The sequence below is a fragment of the Henckelia pumila genome, chromosome 1, assembly GCF_033568475.1.
Source record: "Henckelia pumila isolate YLH828 chromosome 1, ASM3356847v2, whole genome shotgun sequence".
Classification (NCBI taxonomy): domain Eukaryota; kingdom Viridiplantae; phylum Streptophyta; class Magnoliopsida; order Lamiales; family Gesneriaceae; genus Henckelia; species Henckelia pumila.
Window position 1 is genome coordinate 142,489,390 of NC_133120.1, and position 19,701 is coordinate 142,509,090.

The 19,701-nt window shown below is 36.7% G+C and overlaps 1 protein-coding gene across 1 annotated transcript; it reads right to left on the minus strand.

Annotated features, from left to right (window-relative positions):
• Positions 1–1,646: 1,646 nt before the first annotated feature.
• LOC140874693 (uncharacterized) lies at positions 1,647–19,247 on the minus strand. Its single transcript, XM_073278082.1, has 4 exons — positions 19,071–19,247; positions 18,674–18,896; positions 18,383–18,591; positions 1,647–1,819 (listed from the first exon to the last, which is right to left on the minus strand). Exons 1-4 carry the CDS (start codon positions 19,074–19,076, stop codon positions 1,766–1,768), a joined length of 492 nt encoding a protein of 163 aa, XP_073134183.1. The 5' UTR covers positions 19,077–19,247; the 3' UTR covers positions 1,647–1,765.
• Positions 19,248–19,701: the final 454 nt, after the last annotated feature.

Genomic DNA, 19,701 nt, shown 5'->3' on the forward strand with positions numbered 1-19,701 from the left:
GTAAAATTAAATTCGGTTAACTACAAAAATCTGCTGGATTTTTTAAAAAAAACTTAACTTGCTCGCACACACGGTCGATCAAATGCATACCCACACATAAAACATCTACCATTGAAAAACTTCAAAAACACATCATAGGGCATTTCTAACAACTTATCCCCAATATTTTGAAACCAGAACATATCAAAACACTCTTTTACAAATCAAAAACAAAAATTTCATCTTTAAAGCCGTTACAACACAAAACTCATGTTCTAAATCATCGAAAACGATTTACGCTTCACGGATACATGCCGTCATATATCGTTCTTTCAAAAATATATGGAATATTTGCAAGAAAACATCATATACATTAGAATACACACCTTAATATCAAAATATTTAATATCTCTTGGATAGTTCTTTTAAAATTTAAATAAAACATGCATTTTTCTTGTTTGGTATGGAAATCCGAGCTCCGAGAATACAAACCTAGACTTCTCAGGATTGAAAGACGCGAAAATCTATTAAATCTTTAAAGATAATTTCGAAACCTATAGGGAAAATGAGAACTGGCGGTTGCTGAAATGTGAAAAATGGTGGAGAGAAAGTTTAAACTTAATCTTTTGTTAACTTGGCAGAAAACTTTGGGCTGAAAACTGGCCCATAAACTTAAAATATATATTATTTTCAAAATATTTTCCTCTCTAAATTTTTAAAATTAAAAACCATACACAATTTTTTTTAAAAAAAATCTGCACAGTTCATATATTTTTCTTTAAAAATTCTTAAACATTGTTTATAGGCTAGTGTCGATGCTCTTTATCATTAAAATTATACCCATACCCAAAAACATTAAAAACCAAAACTTTGCCTAATAAAAAATTCACATTTTAAACATTTAAACACATATTTTCATAATAAATAATTAAAAACATCGCGTGAGTGGATTCATGAATTACGACCATAACAATTTTGAGAATGGAGACATTTCAAGAACTATAGATTTAACTCTCAAGATTTGATCTTAGATGCAAATTTAGGCTCCATTTAAACAAGTACTTATAAAACGTTTATATAAAGGTGTTTTTTTTAAAAAATATATAAAATGTTTTAAAAATTATTAAAAATAAATATGTGTTTAAACAACGATTGTATAAAAATATTTTAATATTTCAAAAGTAATGTGGTTTGAATTTCATCCTTGTCTTCTATTCTGAAAACACTTCTCATTTGTTTTTTAAAAACTATATTGGGAGAACATTTTTTTAAATATATTTTAAAAAAATCTTATCCAAACACATAATTTAAACATTTTCATTTATAAAACACTGAAATTTTTTTAAAGAACATGTATATAACGCAATAATGTTTTTACAATTGTTGTTCCCATCACTTATCTATTACTACTATTATGTACGAGAACTTTAGTTGGTCTCTTGGTATGCCCGCAAAAATATAAAATAAATATATATTAAAAAAACACACACACACCATGAACCGCTTCCCTCCACCCTCAATTTTTTTCCTTTTAATTTTTTAATTTAACTATTTTTCCCATTTTTCTCCCAATTTTTGTATTTAATATATTGTACAATCATTTTATTTGACAATTTTAATTAAAATATAATTTTATTATAAAAAAAGGGTTCAACAAGACGCTAGTGTACATGAAATATGAGATTGAAACACGATAAGTAAGTCGATACAATTGTTATTTCAAGTATACAATACACAGAATAAGATATCGAAACGTAGATCAGTTAGATATGAGAAGTAGATCGATTCAGGGGGAACATTTGGGATGGATGCAGCTTGAAAAGATACCCCATACCTTCTTCTGCACAAACAAACAAAGAAACAGATCAGATAGTAAAACATACTCCTTACCATAATGACACTGATTCAAATCCCTTCTGATAAAATGGCCAGATTTGGTAGATGACATACCAAATTAAAATCAGAATGCAATTCTAAGAGAGTTTTAAGACAACCACAATCTCTACTTTTTTTTTATTCTTTAATATTTTTTTGGAGTCCGCGATCTTCACATTTGCAAAAAATGCATAGAGTATCACGTCTAGAAGAATGCGGAGAAATAGGGATGTAAACGAGATGAGCCGAACCGAGCCGAGCCGAACTTTTGAATGTTCAAGCTCGGTTCATTTATAAACGAGCCGAGCCCGAGCTTATTTAACGAATATATTCATGGCTCACGAGCTTATTCGAGCTTTTATCGAGCCTAAACGAGCTTATATATTTAAACTATAAATTTAAATATTTATTAAATTAATTATAATCTAAATTATATATTTGAAAAAAATATAATATTATTATTAAAATTTGTAATTTTATTCTAATAAATTAAATTTTATATATTTTTCAATATTTTTCATAAGTAAAGAGTAAATTTATAAATTAAATATCAATACTATTATTTTTTCGTCTAAGAGATGACTTACGAGTTTGTTAACGAGCCTATTAACGAGCATGTTCACGAGCTAACGAGCCGAATATTGTAAAGCTCGAGCTTGGTTCGTTTGCCTTAACGAGCCTCATTAAACGAGCTCGAACGAGCTTTTAACGAGCCGAGACCTGAACAGTTCGCGAACTGTTCGTCTCATTTACATCCCTACTGAGAAACTATAAACACATGGTCCAATGTTTCAAAAAACAAAGTTATAATTTTTTAAATCGAAATTTTTACGAGGTTATATTAATTCCATATATATTCCCCAAGCAATATTCATTCTCAATCTCATTAATGCTTTATCTAATCTATAACTTTGATAGAAATACGAAAAGGGTCAGTTTATTCCATAGAGATGAACACTCCATAACTAGTTAAAACCATTAGATTCATACAACTACAAGTCGGGCTACACCAACATTTAGGATGATATATACATGGATTCGATCCTTTGGCCGCTTGTAGGATGTGACGGTTAATGTTGGGAAAGATAGCCAAAATTAATTGACTTTTATGTAGCGGGAGCTTTTGATTCTTTTCCCCTTCAGTGATACTATCGGATCAAAGTGTTTCCATGATATCAATATCAATCAAGATAATATGCACAAATAAGAATGACACAAGGATTTTTACGTGGAAAACCCAAATTAGGGAAAAACCACGGGACCGAAGTCCACCAAGAAAATCTCCACTATATCAATAATGGGTACAACACATTCCTACAATAATAGGAGATAACAACAACGCTCCCTAGAACAACTTAGAAGATACCAAGAACTTCAAGAACAACAATTCTTGGATGACACACTCGATCTCACTTTACAAGTGGAACTCACACAAATCTAATCACGTAGAAAATTCTTTCTGATGTGGAAGATCGGACATCGCCGCAACCACAGAGCATACTAAAATTTATCTAAATGACTAGGCTACAAAAACACTCTATATTGCTTGTGTTTTTTGGATTTTTTGGGATAATTTGAAACAATGGTTTTGGGGTGTATTTATAGGCAAGATTTTGGATGTTAGGTAAAGTGTGAAACCATGACAATGTGAATGGTATCAAGTTTGGTAGCCATCAAATTTGAGTTGAATTGTTGAATCCAAAATGAGTTGAATTCCAACAATTCTCCCCCTCAAACTCATTTTGTGGATTCAATCAGACCCGCTGCACTTCTACAGCTTTCCAGCTTTTTTTTTGGCAATGACTTTGTGAACATATCGGAACCATTTTCATCAATATGTATCTTCTCAAGATGTAACAACTTGTCGTTTAACGCATCTCGGATCCAATGATACCTCACATCAATATGCTTCGATCTTGAGTGTAAACTGGAGTTTTTACTCAGATGGATTGCGCTCTGACTATCACAGTAGAGCGTAAACTTGTCTTTCCTTAGGCCTAACTCTTGTAGAAACTTCTTCAACCATAGAAGCTCTTTGCAAGCTTTGGTCATGGCTATGTAATCGGCTTCTGTTGTGGATAATTCCACACACTTTTGAAGTTTTGATTGCCATGAGACTGCCCCCCTGCAAATGTCATCAAGTATCCGGATGTGGACTTTCTAGAATTAACATCACCAGCCATATCTGCATCAGTGTATCCTTCTAACACGGGTAGGTTAGTTCCAAATTTCAAACAAAATCTAGAAGTACCTCTCACTTATCGGAATATCCATTTCACTGCTGACTAGTGATCTATGCCCGAATTTGAGAGAAATTGACTTACCACGCCAACTGCGTGAGCGAGGTCAGGTCTCGTACACACCATTGCATACATCAGACTGCCGTCTGCTGAAGCATAAGGAACACTTTCCATTTCTTTCTTTTCTTCATCACTTGTAGGACATTGGCCTGAACTTAGTTTGAAATGCCCTGCAAGTGGAGTGCCAACGGTCTTTGCCTTATCCATTTTGAATCTTTCAAGAACTTTCTCAATGTATTGTTCTTGAGATAGCCACAGCTTTTTATTTGTCCTGTCCCTGGAGATCTTCATTCCAAGAATCTGTTTCGCTGGTCCTAAGTCTTTCATTGCAAAAGACTTGTCAAGCTCCACCTTAAGCTTGTCTATATTGGTTGAATCATGACCAATGATCAACATATCATCAACATACAACAACAGTATGATGATATCATTGTCATCATATTTCTTAAGAAATACGCAGTGATCAGAACTGATTCTCTTGTACCCGTGACTCATCATGAATAAATCGAACTTTTTGTACCACTGCCTTGGGGCTTGCTTCAATCCATACAAGCTTTTGTTCAACCGACAGACCATGTTTTCTTTGCCTTTGACTTTAAATCCTTCTGGTTGATCCATATATATTTCTTCATCTAGATCACCATGAAGAAATGCGGTCTTGACATCAAGTTGTTCTATCTCCAAATCCAGACTTGCAGCAAGTCCAAGAACAACTCTGATAGAGGACATCTTCACCACTTGTGAGAAAATTTCATCTAAATCAACACCTTTCTTTTGGTTGAAACCTTTTACGACCAACCTTGCTTTGTACCTCAGTCGTGATCCATTTTCTTCAGTCTTCAACCTGTAAACCCATTTATTTTTAAGTGCTCTCTTAACTTTCGGTAGATTTACCAATCCATAGGTATGATTGTCATGAAGCGATTGCATCTTATCTTTCATCGCTTCGATCCACTTATCTTTTTGAGCACTTGATATAGCTTCTTTAAAACTTTCTGGTTCTCCACCATCAGTGAGCATCACATATTCATGTGGACTGTATCTTGTAGAAGGTATTCTTTTTCTGGTTGACCTTCTAATCTCTGTCTCGGAAGGTGGATCTGAAGTGTTGTCTTGAGCATCATCTGGTTCAACTAACTCTTCATGATCACTCTGTATATCTCCCCCATGATCACGAACTATGGGTGAACGAACTGGATCAAGATTGACTGGGATTTCTGAATTAGGTTGTTGTGATTCTTTATTGTGTTCAACATCACAACCAATCTCATCTTCAAGAAATACAACATCTCGGCTTCTAACAATCTTTTGATTTACTGGATCCCATAGTCGATATCCGAACTCTTCATGGCCATAACCCAAAAATATGCACTTTTTGGATTTATCATCAAGCTTGAATCTTTCATCTTTTGGAATATGAACAAAGGCTCTGCATCCAAACACTCTTAAGTGTTTGTAGGAGACATCTTTCCCAAACCAAACTCTGTCAGGAACATCACCATCTAACGGAGTTGATGGAGAAAGGTTGATCAAATCAATTGCAGTTCTCATAGATTCACCCCAAAAGGAATTGGGCAATTTGGATTGAGATAACATGCACTTTATACACTTACAAATTGTTCGGTTCATTCTTTCAGCCACACCATTGTGCTGAGGTGTTTTTGGAACACTTTTCTCAAGCTTGATTCCATGAGTTAAGCAATATTGCTCAAATGGACCCCTGTATTCGCCACCATTGTCTGTGCGAACACATTTCAACTTCATTCCAGTTTCTCTTTCAAATTTTGCGTGAAAATTCTTAAAGATCTCAAGATCATGATCGTTAGATTTTAACGCAAAGCACCAGACCTTTCGGGAGAAATCATCGATAAAGGTCACAAAATAAAGAGAACCCCCAAGAGTTCTGTCTTTCATGTAACACAAATCTGTGTGCACTAAATCCAAGCGTTGAGTTTTTCTAGATGGAGAAAAACTTTGAAATGCAACTCTGTGTTGTTTTCCAGCTAAACAATCAACACAGGTTTCCAAGTGCATACCAGATACTTCAGGTAGGAGTTTCTTTCTAGCCAAAATTTCCATTCCCTTTTGGCTTATATGGCCAAGTCTCCTGTGCCATAATTCAATGGTGGAATTCTTTGTAGATACATTAACCTCTCCACTGGATACCTTAGCCTGCATCAGATAGAGAGAGTTTTGCTTCACACCTTTAGCGATAATGAGAGAACCTTTGATGAGTTTCTATTTTCCTTCTCCAAAGTGACTGACACAACCTTCATCATCAAGCTTTCCAGCAGAAATGATATTAAGTCGAATATCTGGAACATGGCGAACTTCTTTGAGAGTGAGACGAGATCCTGTATCTGTCTCCAAGGCAATGCTCCCCATACCAATGACTTCTGTCATACCTTGATTGGCCATTCTAACTTTTCCAAAGTTTCCACTTGAGTAGGACACAAACATATCTCTGTGTGGAGTGATATGATATGAAGCTCCAGAATCAATAATCCAATCAGTTTGTTGGTATGATACGTTGAAACATGCTTCATCGCCAAGAATGATAATATCTCCATCAGATGTAACTGCAGCTGTGTCTTTCTCTTCTGACTTTGTACCATTCCTTTGATCTCTCTTCTTTTTTTTGCATTCTCTTTCGTAATGGTTAGTACCTCCACAATAATGACACTTGAATTCTTTTCTGGTCTTAGACTTCCCCCTGGATTTGTCTCTTCCTTTTTGAGGACCTCTGGTGTAACTTCGTCCTCGATTATCAGCCATTTCTGTGACCAATGCCTTGGTTTCAGAGTTATATTCTTGCTCTTTTCTTCTAGACTCTTCAGTGAGAAGGCAATCTTTGACTGTTTGTAATGTCATTTTTCCATCAAGAGCAAAATTACTGAGCGATACCACAAGAGTATCCCAACTGTCTAGCAAAGAGCTCAGTAGTAACAAGGCTGTAACTTCATCATCTAGGGCAATCTTCATGGTGGTAGATTTGTTGATTAAACCCTGATAAGTATTTAGGTGTTCATTCATATTTGCACCATCTTTGTATCTGAGTCGTGCGATACTTCTGATAATTGAGGCTTTGTTTAAGGCATTCTTTCTCTCAAACATAGCTTCAATTTTTCTCCACAAAGCATCAGCTTTATCTTCGTTTGCAAAGTGATGGAAGATACTATGCTCGATAAAAGTCGTATGTAACCAACAGTTTTTTGATGCAGTATAGTCCATTCTTCATTTGATTGATTTTTCGGCTTGGCTTTGAAAGAGTGGGTGCCCGGTGAGCCAACTTGTGGCTAAGGGCTTTTATGACTCTATGTATAAACAATCTTTTGTTTAATATAATTTACACTTTTATAATGGCATTTACTTTATCTTTTATCATATTATTATATTGTGACATACTATAAGATGTTTAGATGAAGATCTTGAATATACTATAGTGTATGTAAGATGTGGTAGCACATGGGGATGGCTGTCATGAAATACATCTTATAGTCACTGTATATTCTAAACAGTTCCTAGTCGATTGAGCCGTCCGTTAATAAGGATAAGGATCGCTCGAGATTGAGACTAGCATTTGTGATGTCGAGTACCACGTTTTATTGGTATGGAACATAGATATGTTCAAAGCATGCAAATGGATATTCATGTGATGAATGATCGAACTACCCTATCCGGAATTTCCAAGTGGTTATCACTTATCGAGTAGATAAAGTCCGCGGTTTTGGTTGTACACCATTAGTCCTTATTACTTGAAACATCATTGAGACTCTATATGCTAGTACTGTGCTTTGACTCGTTTACCGACTCTAATAGGGTCATCAGGTGTCGGGATTGGGTACAATTACGATATATATAGGAGTCGATGCTTTGTTGTCAAGGATTCACCACATACTTGCGAGTGTGGATATCCTATGCAATCTGAGGAGATATTAGTATGACGAATCTCTGGCCAGAGTACATGATGTGTTTTAGGTTACTTGGTTTCCTAGTAGCACATGCGATGTCACTATTTGATCTTCAAGATGCATGCATAGTTATCGAATCTCGAACGACTCTCGATTTACCAATGGTTGTTGATTCGATCGGGATATATGGATGAAGGGACCGTACTGTACGCTAACCAAAATCTATTGGTTCTTGCAGGCACTATCAGTGATACCTAGGGAATCATGGGGAGATGTTGCTAGGCGCTCTTACCATGATTCGATGGGCAAGTCGGAAATTGTTGTTCCGAGTCACAAGGAGTTGTGAGCCCACGACTAGCTGTATCCCTGAACCATTGAGGGTCACACAAGTAATGGATTTCTAATTCCCGTTGAGATAATTAAATTTAAAGAGTTAAATTTAGTGAATAAAGAAGTGGGACTTCTTATTTAAAAGTAGAGGGAGTAAGATTTCCTAAAATGACATAGTGATGGACATTTTTGGAAACCACTGAATTCGGATTCCAAAAATTTATCTTGACTTTAAAAGATGCAGAAATGGTTTCTGTGCACATTGATGAAATTGGTTTATCAATCTGAGTCACGATGAATTTTATATTAATTTCTGAACATGCGGGCTTTGCTTGTCAGGCTTGAACTTATGACTAATGGGCCCTAAGCTGTTAGCAGCCCACATTATAAAAAAGTTATTGTAGTACAGAAATTACACAACACAGGTCAAAATTTCGAAAACCTAGAGAGCTCTCTCTTAGGGTTTTCGGCCGACCCCTCCCTCTCCCTCTCACAGTGTTCGAAAATTCAGTCTGTAAATTTTTGAATTTGCAGACTGATTTAACTGATAATATATGTTCTATCTCTTCGTAGAAACTTCTGATAGACTTTCTAGTGCAGTCTATCAGAGGGATTAAATTTCTGTTCGTGGACCTGATTGAAGAATTGTTCGTTCATCAGTTCCTGGGATATACAACAAGAGCAGTTTAATCTGTTGGTGTCCATAATCTCGCTTCGAGATTTTAAGGTAAAAATTTATATTGTTTAAATTTTATGTTATCAATTTTAATCGTAGGAATTTGATATCCATATGGAATCGTTCCATATAAAATTTTAAAACTTCCGCTGCACCGGATATCACTTTCTTTTTTATCCGGAGAACGACCGTGTTCCAACAGTGGTATTAGAGCCAGGTTGTTCTCGGATTTTACGATTAAAATTTTATCGATTGTACAAAGCCTCGATTTTTCAGAAAAAAAAAACGAAAAAGAAAAAAAAAACGGGGCTGCCCGTTGCCCGAAGGCAGCGAGCAGCGCCGCGTGCAGCCCTGCGCGCAGCCAGATGGGCTGCACGCAGCAGCCCTGCACGAGCTAGGGCAAGCGTTGGCCTAGCCCGCGCAGCTGGGCCGCATGGAGAGGCCCAGCGGCTGGGCTGGACGAATCCAGCCCAGCGACGGGTGGGCAGCCCGGGATTGTCCCGGGCTGCCCAGAAATTTTTTATTAAAAAAAATTAAATTTTTCGTGAATTATGAATTCTAGCCCAAAATAGTTTTGGGCCCAGTTTTTGGCCCGATTGAAAATTGTTTCAGTTGGTCCACGAGGCAATGAGTCAAAATTGTTTGAGCCCAAAAATTTTTTAAACTAAAAAAATTAATTTTTGGATAAATTTTGAATTTTGAAAATTTATAAATTTAATCCAATAAATTAAATCTTTAATTATTAATTTTGGTACAATTGATAATAAAATATGATTTTATGTATAAAATTGGATTTTATATGTAAAATATGATTTTATGGATAAAATAGATAAAATATGATTTTATATATAAAATAAGATTTTATGTATGAAATATGATTTTACCTATTTATATTTATTGTCATTGCATGATGTCCAATAAATTAATTTTTGAATTAAATATTATTGGATAAGGATGATCGATTGCCATGACCAATATTATAGGTGTATGTTAGGTTGTTTACATTTGGCTTTATTATTGATTGTTGGATTTTATTAATGGGCCTGGTTTATGGCCCAAATTTGATTTTATCATTTGTAATAAAAGTGGATCTGGTTTATGGCCCGTTCTCACCCCTATAATGTATCCCTTTATTTGTCATAGTAATTTATTGTAAATTCACTAGAAATAGTGGGAGATTTTGAAGATGGAGGTGAGACCAGCAAGCAATGATAAATACCGAAGAAATGTAAATTGGAAGCTTAATGTAATAGGATTGCATTGCATACTTGCATATTACCTAGGATTGGACTTAGACTCGTGATTGGCAACCACGGGTCGATTAGTAATGGAATCGGTCATCCTAAAATAATATATGATATTATTGTTGTATGCATGTTTAGACTAAATTGTATGAATCCCGCAAGCATACAAATTTTAAATGATGAGACAAATTTTCAAAATTAAAAATCCCTCATTTTAAATATGATTTAAAATTGATATCAAGATAAATAAAGGAAATTTAAATATTGTTTAAATGTTCCTACCTTCCATCAACGATCAATGTATGAGATGCTACCCGCGGATACGGTCCGGCTCATATTATTGGGGGGGCCCGTTCGTCGGAAAGATGTACATTGGATCGACACATGTTGTAAGTTGGATGGAACTCCCATGGGATTGGCTCATATTATTGGGGATCCACATGGCGACCGTCCATCACAACTTAATATTGATGGGTCATCTTGACGTGTCACAATAAACGACGTCATATTATTGGGCCCTTATTGGACATGAGGTAAAAACATGGAGGTTTCTTTGGAAGCAATTGGGCTCTACCATTTGAAAATTAAGGTTGGCTGATATTATTCGGGACTATAGTTTGTCAATTGGACTCCATGTTCCCACTAAAGAAAATGTTTCTCGTCTTTCACTAGAGGGTAGTAAAATCGTTAAAATAGTGGGAGTGAGATTCATAAAATAAATTTCGCCTTATTTTATGTCTTAGTAAATTAATTAAACAATCACTGATTATTGTCTGTTTCTTTTCAGTATTTCATTAAGATGAATTCGCGCAATCCACTATTCTCTATTTTCGAACAAAACAAACTGACTGGCGCAAACTATACGGAATGGTTCCGTAAGTTGAAGATTGTCTTGACCTCGGAGAAGATGTTCTACGTGTTAGAAAAATCTCCTCCGAAGGAAGCACCAGCTGATATAAGTCCGAAATAGTTGGCCAAACTTGATAAATGGTGGGACCATGATATCAAGGCCAAATGCTATATGCAAGCTTCGATGTCTGATGAACTCCAGAGGCGATTTGAGGATACCGTGAATGCTGCTGACATTCACGTGCAACTCAAGGAACTTTTTGGGGCTCAATCGAGAGCTGAATGGTTCGCCACTGTAAAAGAGTTAATGACGTGTCGCATGCGTGAAGGGACTTCGGTCCGTGATCATGGGGTGCGCGTGATTTGGCTCATTCAGAAGTTGGTAACGCTTGAATTGGTATTGGAGCATGAACTCAACGTGGACTTATTACTTCTCTCTCTTCCTTCATCGTTTGACGGTTTTGTGGTGAATTTCAATATGAACAAGATAGAGGCCTCCCTTGAAGAGATGGTTAATATTCTTGTAACTTATGAAGCCACTTTAAAGAAGGATAAACCGGTTCTCTTGGTGGGCTCCTTTTCTTCTGCTAAGAATGGGCCAAGTACAAAGGGTAAGAAACGTTCTGCCACATCCAAGAAAACCGGACCCGAGAAGAAGAACAAGACAAAGGCTTCAAACATGGAAAAATCCAAGGATGTTTGCCATCACTGCAAGAAACCCGGTCATTGGAAACATAACTGCAAGGAATATCTTGAGCAGTTGCGAACTACGAAGGGTATGTTTTATATTGAAATAAATGTTTCACTTAATACTACTTCTTGGGTATTGGATACCGGATGTGGATCTCACATTTGCAATGATTTGCAGGTGATGACAAGAAGTCGCAAGCTTAGGATGGGTGAGACCCAGCTGAGGCTCGAAAATGGTTCTAGAGTTGAAGCCAAAGCTGTGGGAGACGTTTATTTAATTTTGCAGAACGATTTTAAGTTACTTTTGAGAGATGTTTTATTTGTTCCAGACTTGATTAAAAACATTATTTTTGTTTCTATGCTTGATAGAGATGGGTTTTCTTGCAATTTTGTGAATGGGATTTGCAATATTTACAAGCATGAATGTTTGATTGGAAATGGACAACTTGAAAATGATCTATATAACTTAAAATTAAAAGACGTTCCAATAAATTATGTTGATAAACCGGTAACAACGAACAAAAGGAAAATCGATAGTCAAAACCCGGCAAACCTTTGGCATGCTAGGCTAGGTCATATTTCCTCAAGGAGGATGAACAAGCTAGTGGGAGAGGGCATGTTTGATATGTCTGATATTAACTCTCTACCTACTTGTGAGTCCTGCCTGAAAGGAAAAATGACTAAATCTCCTTTCAAAAGAAAACCTGAGCGTAGTCAAAATCTATTGGATTTGATCCATACAGATGTTTGCGAACCATTTAGTATTGGTACAAAATTTGGTCACACCTACTTCATTACCTTTACTGATGATTATTCTAGGTATGGGTACTTATATTTGATGAAATATAAGTCTGAATCATTTGAAAAGTTCAAAGAATTCAAGGCTGAAGTAGAAAACAAACTAGGTAAGAGTATTAAAACACTTCGATCGGATCGAGGTGGAGAATACTTGAGTACCGAGTTTTTGAGTTATCTAAAAGAGAATGGGATTCTCTCTCAGTGGACTCCTCCTATGACACCTCAGCTGAATGGAGTTTCGGAGCGTCGCAATCGAACATTGTTGGACATGGTTCGATCTATGATGAGCTTCACTGAGCTCCCACCTTCGTTTTGGGGCTATGCTCTTGAAACGGCGGTATTGTTGTTGAACAACATCCACACTAAAGCAGTGAACAAAATACCATACGAGTTATGGAATGGCAAAGCTCCTAAGTATTCGTACTTGAGGATTTGGGGATGTCCTGCTTACGTGAAGCAGACAGTGGGAGATAAGTTGGATAGTCGATCCACCTTATGTTATTTTGTAGGGTATCCAAAGAATTCAATCGGATATTATTTCTATCATCCTACTGAAACAAAAGTGTTTGTTTCAAGGAATGCCACCTTCTTGGAGAAGGAGTTCTTATTGGATAAAAAAAGGCAAGATGATGGAACTCGAAGAAATTCGAGAAGAACCCGAGACACAAAATAATGATCCTACACCTCAGGAACCATTGATTGACACACCTATTACTAAAAGATCCGAGAGGACTTCTAGGCCTCCTATTAGATATGGTTTTCTTCTTGAAGGGGATCAAAGTGAACCCGACATTGGATGTGATACAAGAAACTTCAAGGAAGCAATTTCTGATGCGGATTCGAACTTATGGCTTGAAGCTATACAGTCGGAAATAGATTCGATGCATACAAACTAAGTTTGGACTTTAGTAGATCCTCCCGATGGAATTGTTCCAATAGGGTGTAAATGGATCTATAAGAGAAAACTTGGGCCTGATGGAAAGGTACTGACCTACAAGGCACGATTGGTGGCAAAAGGTTATACTCAAAGACAAGGAGTTGACTATGATGAAACTTTTTCACCAATCGCAATGTTCAAGTCCATAAGAATCCTTATTGCCGTAGCAGCATGGTATGACTATGAGATATGACAAATGGATGTGAAGACTACATTTCTTAATGGAAACATTAAGGAAGAAATCTATATGATGCAGCCCGAGGGATTCACATCCATGGGAAGCGAGCATAAGGTATGCTAGCTTCAGAGATCGATCTATGGTCTCAAACAAGCATCAAGAAGTTGGTACCAGAAATTTGATGAAAAAATAAAGGATTTTGGTTTCATCAAGAACCCGGAGGAACCGTGCGTGTACAAGAAAGTAGTTAAGGATGCTGTGACATTCTTAGTACTTTATGTTGATGACATCTTACTCATTGGGAATGATGTAGGGATGTTGCAGTCAACAAAGATATGGTTATTAGGTAGATTCTCAATGAAGGATTTGGGTGAGGCGTCCTATATTCTAGGGATACAGATCTATAGAGATAGATCTAAGAGAATGATAGGACTTACTCAAGCTACCTACATCGATACTATATTGAAAAGGTTTTCAATGGATGAGTCCAAGAGAGGACATCTACCTATGTGTCATGGAGTCTCTCTATCCAAGTCTATGTGTCCCAAGACTGACGAAGAGATAGAGAAAATGACACACATACCATATGCGTCAGCCATAGGGAGTATCATGTATGGAATGATATCTACCAGATCGGATGTGGCATTTGTAGGGGTGGGCACGGGTCGGGTAGTTTGGGTTTCGGGTAGTTCGGGTCGGGTACCCGATTAGTCGGGTAGTATTTTATACTACCCGAAACTGAACTGATAACATCGGGTACCCGACTCTTCGGGTAACCGATTAAGTCGGGTTCGGGTTCGGGTCGGGTTCGGGTAACCTATTTTTTTTAAAAAAACAAAAAAATTAATTTTTAAAAAATAAAAATAATCAAAATAAATACAAACTTTCTCTCATGAAAGAATAAGGACACAGTCCCTTCCATCATTCACCAAATCATGCATATTTTGTACTAAAATAATGGGCCTCATAATAAAAGTCCAAACCAATAGCTCATTTAATTTTTATATTTTTAAATAAAGTAATAAAAATCGGATAGTCGGGTACCCGATCGGGTAATTCGGGTAGCAGTTTGCTACCCGAAACCGAACCGACTTAATAATAGTCGGGTTCGGTTACTACCCGAACCCGATTAAAAAACCGAACAACCCGATTTTCGTATCCGATCGGGTTCGGGTCGGGTCGGGACCCGAACTACCCGATCCGATTGCCCACCCCTAGGCATTTGCTCTGAGTGTCACGAGCAGATATCAAGCCAATCCCAGTCAAATGCATTGGAAAGCCGTGAAGGATATTCTTAAGTATTTGAGAAGAACTAAGAATGTATTCATGGTTTATGGAGGAAGAGAACTGAAATTGAAAGGCTATACCGACTCTAGCTTCCAAAGCAACGTGGATGACTCGAAGTCAGCCTCTGAATTTGTGATCATGCTCAATGGCAGTGCTGTCTCTTGGAAGAGTTCCAAGCAGGACACCACAGCGGATTCCACCACTGAGGCAGAATACATTGCGGCATCAGCTGCTGCTAAAGAGGCCGTTTGGATGAGGAATTTCGTCCAAGAGTTGGGCGTTATTCCTGAAGCTGTTGGTCCAGTCCCGGTGTACTGTGACAACACAAGTGCCATTGCTCAGGCAAAGGAACCAAGGTCTCATCAAAGATCCAAACACGTACTGAGGAAATACCACATCATCCAGGAGATCGTGAAAAGAGGAGACATCACTGTCGAGAGAGTGGCCTCTGCAGACAATATCGCTGATCCACTTACTAAGCCCTTGCCTGGACCATTATTTGACAAACATCGCGAAGCAATGAGACTACGTAGTATGACTAGTTGGCTTTAGGGCAAGTGGGAGATTGAAAGAGTGGGTGTCCGGTGAGCCAACTTGTGGCTAAGGGCTTTTATGACTCTATGTATAAATAATCTTTTGTTTAATATAATTTACACTTTTATAATGACATTTACTTTATCTTTTATCATATTATTATATTGTGACATACTATAAGATGTTTAGATGAAGACCTTGAATATACTATAGTGTATGTAAGATGTGATAGCACATGGGGATGGCTGTCATGAAACACATCTTATAGTCACTGTATATTCTAAACAGTTTCTAGTCGATTGAGCCGTCCGTTAATAAGGATAAAGATCGCTCGAGATTGAGACTAGCATTTGCGATGTCGAGTATCACGTTTCATTGGTATGGAACATAGAGATGTTCAAAGCATGCAAATGGATATTCATATGATGAATGATCGAACTACCCTATCTGGACTTTCCAAGTGGTTATCACTTATCGAGTGGATAAAGTCCGCGGTTTTGGTTGTACACCATTAGTCCTTATTACTTGAAACATCATTGAGACTCTATATGCTAGTACTGTGCTTTGACTCGTTTACCGACTCTATTAGGGTCATCAGGTGTCGGGATTGGGTACAGTTACAACACATATAGGAGTCGATGCTTTGTTGTCAAGGATTCACCACATACTTGCGAGTGTGGATATCCTATGCAATCTGAGGAGATATTAGTGTGACGAATCTCTGGCTAGAGTACATGATGTGTTTTAGGTTACTTGGTTTCCTAGTAGCACATGCGATGTCACTATTTGATCTTCAAGATGCATTGCATAGTTATCGAATCTCGAACGACTCTCGATTTACTAATGGTTGTTGATTCAATCGGGATATATGGATGAAGGGACCGTACTGTACGCTAACCAAAATCTATTGGTTCTTGCAGACACTATCAGTGATACCTAGGGAATCATGGGGCGATGTTGCTAGGCGCTCTTACCATGATTCGATGGGCAAGTCGGAAATTGTTGTTCCGAGTCACAAGGAGTTGTGAGCCCACGACTAGCTGTATCCCTGAACCATTGAGGGTCACACAAGTAATGGATTTCTAATCCCCATTGAGATAATTAAATTTAAAGAGTTAAATTTAGTGAATAAAGAAGTGAGACTTCTTATTTAAAAGTAGAGGGAGTAAGATTTCCTAAAATGACATAGTGATGGACATTTTTGGAAACCACTGAATTCGAATTCAAAAAATTTATCTTGACTTTAAAAGATGCAGAAATGGTTTCTGTGGACATTGATGAAATTGGTTTATCAATCTGAGTCACGATGAATTTTATATTAATTTCTGAACATGCGGGCTTTGCTTGTCAGGCTTGAACTTATGACTAATGGGCCCTAAGCTGTTAGCAGCCCACATTATAAATAAGTTATTGCAGTACAGAAATTACACAACATAGGTCAAAATTTTGAAAACCTAGAGAGCTCTCTCTTAGGGTTTTCGGCCGACCCCTCCCTCTCCCTCTCACAGTGTTCGAAAATTCAGTCTGTAAATTTTTGAATTTGCAGACTGATTTAACAGATCATATCTGTTCTATCTCTTCGTAGAAACTTCTGATAGACTTTCTAGTGCAGTCTATCAGAGGGATTAAATTTCTGTTTGTGGACCTGATTGAAGAATTGTTCGTTCATCAGTTCCTTGGATACACAACAAGAGCAGTTTAATATGTTGGTGTCCATAATCTCGCTTCGAGATTTTAAGGTAAAAATTTATATTGTTTAAATTTTATGCTATCAATTTTAATCGTAGGAATTTGATATCCATATGAAATCATTCCATATAAAATTTTAAAACTTCCGCTGCACTGGATATCACTTTCTTTTTGATCCGGAGAACGACCGTGTTCCAACAGGCTTCATCACCACTCAATGGCAAGTACAAATCTTTGCAATATAGAAGATCCAGCATGCTTGCCTTCCATATGGAATAGTTTGACCCGTTCAATTTGAACATCCCTCCAAGGGGCTCCTCCATTGGACGTAGCTCTGATACCACTTGTTGAGAAAGATAGCCAAAATTAATTGACTTTTATGTAGCGGAAGCTTTTGATTCTTTTTTCCTTCAGTGATACTATCGGATCAAAGTGTTTCCATGATATCAATATCAATCAAGATAATATGCACAAATAAGAACGACACAAGGATTTTTACGTGGAAAACCCAAATTAGGAAAAAACCACGGGACCGAAGTCCACCAATAAAATCTCCACTATATCAATAATGGGTACAACACATTCCTACAATAATAGGAGATAACAACAACGCTCCCTAGAACAACTTAGGGGATATCAAGAACTTCAAGAACAATAATTCTTGGATGACACACTCGATCTCACTTTACAAGTGGAACTCACACAAATCTAATCACGTAGAAAATTCTTTCTGATGTGGAAGATCGAACATCGCCGCAACCACAGAGCATACTAAAATTTATCTAAATGACTAGGCTACAAAAACACTCAATATTGCTTGTGTTTTTGGGATTTCTTGGGATGATTTGAAACAATGGTTTTGGGGTGTATTTATAGGCAAAATTTTGGATGTTAGGTAAAGTGTGAAACCATGACAATGTGAATGATATCATGTTTGGTAGCCATCAAATTTGAGTTGAATTGTTGAATCCAAAATGAGTTGAATTTCAACAGTTAATGATGTATAATACTTAATTAAGACATGAAATCAATTAATTTCTTATATTCTGCACTACTAAATGATATCTCATAAAATATTAAACCAAAAAAATAGCAATATGTTTACCCTTTTGGTGGTGTGTGTCCGGAGGAGTTCAGGAGAAATGGCGTACAAATCTTCATCAATAGCTTTAGTTTCTGATACAGCTGAGATAACTGGCAGCCTCGGCCTCGAATTGACTTTCATTATTCCACTATTTATGGATTCACCATTAACCAGCCATTTATCATTCTTGATCAGTACCTGAGGCTCAACTGATATTATACTAGTTTGACCTAAAAATTAAAGTAAGTATATATATATATATTCAGTACTCTTGTTATAATTCAAAACATCAAACTTTATCAATATACGTACGTTCACAAGATGAGCAGATCAGCCGCCGTCTGATTCTGCGGAACACCTGATGATCATTAGCATTAAACGGATCTCTGTTGTGTTCGGAGAAGCTGTTTCGGAGCAACGTCCTTCCTGGCCTCGCTGCAGTTTCAAAGCACTGCGTGTATGACAGATACTCCGTGTCGTCGAAATCCCAGCTCCCGAAAGCCGGAACCCGCCGTCTCCTCAACCTAAATTCTTCCTGTCATGGTCGTACAAATCCAGAAAACCAGCTAAATTATATATATAATTAAGCACATAGTTCACGTAAAAAAAGTTGAAATCAAAACTCACAATATATATATGTATAAGTACAAACAGAACTTTATTAGTATTATGATAATTGTGAATGAATATATATGTGCTTGCTGCTTACATCCATTGGTGAGACGTTCAAGAAAATATGTTGAAGAATCTTGGATTTTAATTTACTTCTGAATTCCAACAATTTTGATTAAATGGCTTTGTTTCCGGTATTTCCTTCGTTTTCTTTTAATGGTGGGGATAGAAGGAAAATCCAAAGGGATAATAAATTGTAGCGTAGTGTAGATAACAAACAAAAGAAAATTTCAAAATATATCCCATCCAAGATCGAGAGGATATATAATAACACGAGCACACAAACAAGTACTCGCTTAATTTATCTCCCAAAAATAAATATAATGTAGTTGTTTAATTTGGACCGGTACACGTATCGAGCAATATCGCGTTAAATTCTATTCGAAGTTAGTTCGGGAAACAAAAATTGCTGATTAAACTTCGATTCGATCTACTAAAATAACTTTTAGAATTCAAGTCATAGCTAGCTTCGAGTTACAATGAATGGTAGTATGGTTAACATCAAGCTTTACATTTATGTGCATTGAAAATTAACGATTGCGAGTTTTTTCGTTGAAAAAACTATAGAGTACTAAAACCTACAAATGATTGAAGTCAAGAATTAAGCATGACAAACTTAAATATGTTTAATCGAAGCATAAATATAAATTCGTTTAATGTTTATTAAC

Coding starts and splice junctions, on each gene's coding strand:
- LOC140874693 (XM_073278082.1), bottom strand. Junction 18,592..18,673: donor GATCTGCTCATCTTGTGAAC/GTACGTATATTG, acceptor TTTAATTTTTAG/GTCAAACTAGTATAATATCA. Junction 1,820..18,382: donor GGACACACACCACCAAAAGG/GTAAACATATTG, acceptor TTGTTTGTGCAG/AAGAAGGTATGGGGTATCTT.